The sequence below is a fragment of the Rutidosis leptorrhynchoides genome, chromosome 3 (genome assembly GCF_046630445.1).
Source record: "Rutidosis leptorrhynchoides isolate AG116_Rl617_1_P2 chromosome 3, CSIRO_AGI_Rlap_v1, whole genome shotgun sequence".
Taxonomy (NCBI): Eukaryota; Viridiplantae; Streptophyta; class Magnoliopsida; order Asterales; family Asteraceae; genus Rutidosis; species Rutidosis leptorrhynchoides.
The window spans coordinates 88,825,025-88,831,024 of record NC_092335.1 but is presented as its reverse complement, the minus strand read 5'-3'; the positions used below and the strand labels follow the sequence as shown (position 1 = coordinate 88,831,024).

Here is a 6,000-nt window from a genome sequence, read left to right as displayed (position 1 = left end):
ATGTATAGCCATTCCATTGGTTTCTATATACGTACAAGACTAATAAAATAAGTAATTGAAGGATTATCCTATGATAAAAAGTCAACGCTTAAATTGGTATGACAGCGTGCATATATATATATATATATATATATATATATATATATATATATATATATATATATATATATATATATATATATATATATGGGGAAATAACCAATCGGGGGAAGCGGGGGAAGCAAAAAAAAAAAAAACTTTTATGAAAAAACTTTGTTCACGAACATTATAGATTGGATGAAAATATGAACATTTAGAAAAGACACTTCGTGATGAATGTTATTATTTTGGCGGGAAAACGATCGACAAAAATAACATTCAAGATAATATTGTTCGTGAAGAATGTTAACGTTTTTTTTTCCATGATTTGTGAAGTAAAATTTAGCCCGATTTAGAGTTTAGGGTTTAGGGTTTAGGGTTCGGTGTTTTGGGTTTATTCCATAAACCCAAAACACCAAACACTAAACCCTAAACCCTAAACTCTAAACCGTTCGTGTTAAAAACTCAATCTAAATCCTAAATCTAAACCCTAAACCCTAAATTTCTAAACCCTAATATCTAAACCCTATAAACCCTAATATCTAAACCCTAATATTCAAAACCTAATATCTAAAACCTCAAAATACGCTCGAAAAACACGATAATTGTTATATATTACTTCTTCGAGCGTTTTCCCGCCAAAATAAAAACATTTATCACAAAGTGTCTTTATTAAATGTTCATATTTTCATCCAATCTATAATGTTCGTGAACAAAGTTTTTTCAAAAAACGAAAAAAAAAATTTGCTTCCCCCCGAATGGTTATTTCCCTCTTGATAATGCCAATATATATATATTATATATATATATATATATATATATATATATATATATATATATATATATATATATATATATATATATAAATTTGTTCAATAAAAAAGATATATGCTCCTTAGACAAGTTCTTTTTGACTTTAATCTTGGTTGAGTTTTATCAATGGCAAAACTCATAATAGAGGTGCTTGATGCCTGTGACCTCTTGTCTACTGACAGCCATGGCTTAGCCAGCCCCTTTGTTGAGGTTGACTTCGATGGCCGCTGCCTGCGTACCCAAACCAAGACCCGAGATCTCTATCTATGTTGGAATGAAAAACTCATCTTTGATGTCCAAAATCCAAGAAATCTGCATAACTCCATCATCCAAGTTATCATGTACGACGATCATACTGCCAACCTAACAAAGACTTCCTTGGTTGTGTTCAAATTTCTGGTGGAACAGTTTTGATATCAGAGTCTGAAGCCTCTGTCCAGAGATATCCGCTCTGTAAACGAGGCTTCTTTCCTCATGGTCGTGGTGATATTTCTCTTAAGATATACACCGTTCGAGCACAGTATTATGGAAATCAACAACTCCTTTATTTGAATTTTAAAAACAATGAAACGAGGGATCGATATTCTTGTGGGACCAGTGGTATTGCAGCAGAGGCTAATGATGCATTTCCTGAACTATGGAACTCAGATTCGAACGGTAACGTACCTCATTAAAACCTCACAAACCGCACAGGCTCAGATGAATATATCCCTCTCCTACTTTGTACTATCTAAGGGTTGTTGTCCTTGAAGCTCAGCATGCGTCACCTCTATACCAAGATCGGCCACCTGAAATTCGAGTAAAGTTACATCTTGAGAATCAGACCAAGCTGACCAGCACCCCCAAGGTAATTGATGGTAATCCTTCTTGGAACGAGGAGATTTTACTTATAGCTTCGGAACCACTGGATGAAATTCTTACCATAAGCATTGTCAATAGAGGTACACCTAGCAAAGAAGAATTGATGGGAAGGACAGTTTTACCCTTAAGTGGCATCCCTGTAAGATCTGATTTTGAATATCACCTCCAACCTCGGTGGTTCAAACTCAATAAAGTGTTTTTCAACGAACAAGCAAGAAATAAGAATAAACAACCGAAGATTCATCTCAAAGTTTGTTTGGAGTCAGGTTACCATGTTGGAGGTTTTATTTTAATTTTCGTGTAGGGTAAAATAATCAAAAGCGGGATAAATTACTGAATCGTGGTATCACTTTCTGAAAGTAATTATTCGACCCTTATTGCCAGGGTTACACGAATATCACTTTGGGATAAGACAGAGATTAATTCTTGTTATTGGCAGTAAACAAGAACTCTTTTGCAGAGGAGTATTAGATGTTCGTAACTTGTATATCCTCTCATGCATATTGGTTAATATATTTATATACACCCTTAATCATGAAAGAGTCTTTTATTAAAATCAATTGGCCGATTGATTAATAAAAGTATCTTCTATAATATTCAAAAGTGGTTACAGGAAGAATATTTCTATAAACATATATTATCACTTCCATCATTAAAGTAAAAGTTATTACTTTTACAATAAACAAATATTATTACTTCTATCATTAAAGTAAAACTTGTTACTGTTACAATAAACAAATATTATATTTTACAACTATCAAAGCATGAGTGATTACTTTATAATAAACAAGTATTATTTCTTCCACTATTAAAGTAAAAATGGGTCCAGGAATAATTCTTCCGTAATCACTCAAAATTGTGTTAAGTGTTTTCTTGCTACTGCCTCTTAAGGACCAGCAGCGCAAAAGTCAGCAAAAGGACCAGCAGCGCAAAAGTCAGCAAAAGGACCAGCAGCGCAAAAGAGTCAGCACAGGGACCAGCAGTGCAAAAGTCAGCAAACAGGACTAGCAGCGCAAAAGTCAGCAAACATGACCAGCAGCGCAGAGGAACCAGCAAATAGGACCAGCAGCGCAGAGGAACGAGCAAACAGGACCAGCTGCGCAGAACAACCAGCACATGGACCAGCAATGCAGAACAACCAGCACAAGGACCAACAATGCAGAACAACTAGCACAAAACACTTAGCCAAATTTCAGCTTACTAAGAAAACTTAGTGCTGAAAACACTTAGTCAAATTTCAGGTAGACCAAGTCATGATAGTAAATAATGGAAAACCACTTTTGGGTCCGGGTAATATATCACTTAATGGGTGTACACTCCGTACCTCCAAACTCATTTACAAGTGTAGATTAAAACCCACAATTACACTAAATTTCCAACAATCCTCCCCAATTTAGTGCAATTCGTTTCATGAGAATCAAGCAAATTAAAACAAAACTCATGCATAAATGAAAATATCTTGAAGATTGAATTTTCACCTTATTACATTACGCATTCCAAATATTCGAGAATCGAGGTGTTCTAAGAATTGAACCCTTCAACCCATTTGAATAACTGAAAATAACATACACATAAGTTTTCAAATACTCTAAAGCTATCCTGACACTTTACAAGCCATGTGTCCATATCCTTTCATGAATGTATCGAAAGCAAAAGTCCAAGCTTTGTTGAAGCGACAAAACTTCACATTCACATAGGTAGTTCATTTCAGTCATGCACCTGCTCATGCACTTTTTCAAATGAACTATTAAGAAGCCAGACTTTAACCTCTCCTTCAGCAGGTCCGAGTACATACATTACCTTGGGATGATACAAAACTTACGTACTCCAAATTTCTAAGTATAAGCCTTCCACATTGAATTCAACTTCTAATTTTTATCAGAAGGGAATTGGGTATCTTATAATTAGAAATTTACGCGGACTTTAAACCCATCCCCACAGCAGACTTGTCAACCAAGTCTCTTGCCAATCCCTTCGTCAAGTGATCAGCTAAATTCTGTTGTGACCTCACGAACACTATGAAAATCACCCCATTCATGATGAGTTCACGAATCATGATATGTCTAACACCTAAGTGTCTAGACTTTTCATTGTACATCTGGCTATAAGCCTTTGCCAATGTCGCAGCACTATCACAATGGATAGACATGGGTGCTATAGGTTTAGGCCATAATGGTATCTCATAGATCCAGTTTCTAAGCCATTCTGCTTCTTTACCAGCAGCAGCTAAAGCAATAAACTCAGATTCCATCGTTGAGTTGGTAATACATGTCTGCTTCTTAGAAGCCCATGAAATAGCACCTCCCCCAAGCAAGAACACCCAACCACTTGTTGAAGAATGATCTTCAATATTGGTTATCCAACTCGCATCAGAATATCCTTCTATTACCGAAGGAAACCCATTATAAGATAAACTATAGTCCATAGTTTTCTTCAAGTACTTCAGTACCCGCCTAATTGCTTGCCAGTGATGAGTACTAGGATTACTAGTATATCTACTCAGTTTTCCCACCGCAAAAGCAATATCCGGCCTTGTACAAGTCATGGCGTACATCAAACAGCCAATCACCTGAGAATACTCAAGTTGTGATACATCTTTACCTTGATTAGGCATAAGCTTCTCACTTGGATCCACAGGGGTACTCACAGGAGTACATTCAAAGCAATTGAACTTTTTCAAAACCTTCTCAATATAATGAGATTGAGAAATTGAAATTTCTTTGCTTTCACGTTTGATCCTAATGCCAAGGATAACGTCAGCCTCCCCCATATCTTTCATGGAGAATTTTGATGACAAAAATTCTTTTGTTAAATCAACCTGACTTTGGTCAGTCCCAAAGATTAACATGTCATCAACATATAGACAAATTATAACTCCTTTACAAGAATCATCAAATTTACTATATACACATTTATCTGCTTGGTTTAATTTAAAACCACTAGATAAAACCACTTCATCAAACTTCTAATGCCATTGCTTAGGTGCTTATTTCAAACCATATAAGGACTTCACAAGTTAGCACACCTTGCCTTCATTTTCTGGCATGACAAAGCCCTGAGGTTGGTTCATATAAATCTCCTCATCTAATTCACCATTCAAGAATGCTGTCTTCACATCCATCTGGTGAATAACCAAATTGTGAATTATAGCCAAAGCAATCAGCAGTCTAATGGTAGTGATACGTGCCACAGGAGCATAAGTATCAAAATAGTCAATTCCAGACTTTTGTCTAAACCCTTGAATGACTAACCTTGCCTTGAACTTTTCAATAGTTCCATCCACCTTCATCTTCTTTTTGAAGATCCATTTGCAACCCAAAGGTTTGCAACCAGGAGGTAAATCAGCTAACACCCAAGTGTTATTGCCCATGATGGAATCCATCTCATCATTAATTGCCTCTTTCCAGAATGCAACATCCTGAGACCCCATTGCTTCATCATATGTTTTAGGATCATCATCAACATTGAAGCAATATGAATATTGGGTAGAAACATCATCCCTGGAACCTTCAACTAAGTATAGTTTAAAATCTGGTCCAAATGATTTAGGTTTCCTTTCTCTTTTGCTTTTTCGAAGCTCGAGTGACTGATTAACAGCCTTTTCAGGGACTTCATCATTACAATCCTTATTGATTCCATTGTTACTTGGAATCATATCTTTTGGTCTAGGTATAGATGAAAATTGATTTTCATCAAAGATTGCATCCCTTGAATCAATCACATAATTGATTGAGACAAACTCATTAGGCTCTATTACATAGAACCTATATGCCTTGGAATGTTCAATATATCCAACAAATATGCAATCTATACCTCTTTCACCTAAACTTTTCTTCTTGGGATCAGGCAGTCTTACGACCGCCCTACAACCCCATACCCGAAGATAATTCAAGTTAGGTTTCCTTTTATTCCAAAGTTCATAAGGTGTAATCTTGTTTCTTTTGTTAGGAACTCTATTAAGCAAATAACAAGCGGTTAACATAGCTTCCCCCCAAAATCCTTCACTTAAACCCGAATAGGATAACATAGAATTAACCATTTCCTTAAAGACCCTATTCTTCCTTTCAGATATACCATTTTGTTGTGGAGTATAAGGAGCTGTGGTCTCATGGATAATACCAACGGATTGGAAATACGATTGGTCAACGTATTCACCTCCCCTATCCGTTCTAAGTCTTTTAATCAAAGCCTTTTGTTGCAATTCTACTTCAATTTTAAATATTTTAAATTTATCTAATGCTTCATCCT

General features: G+C 35.8%; 1 protein-coding gene across 1 annotated transcript in view; it reads left to right on the top strand.

The window, feature by feature from the left end:
- The first annotated feature begins 1,017 nt into the window (after window positions 1-1,017).
- The window catches only part of LOC139900181 (FT-interacting protein 7-like), a 48,757-nt gene continuing 43,774 nt past the window's right edge, over window positions 1,018-6,000 (top strand). The window contains exons 1-3 of the mRNA XM_071882975.1: window positions 1,018-1,126; window positions 1,300-1,548; window positions 1,644-1,891. Of these exons, the coding sequence (XP_071739076.1) occupies window positions 1,018-1,126; window positions 1,300-1,548; window positions 1,644-1,891 (606 nt within the window). The remainder of the gene's footprint in view (window positions 1,127-1,299; window positions 1,549-1,643; window positions 1,892-6,000) is intronic.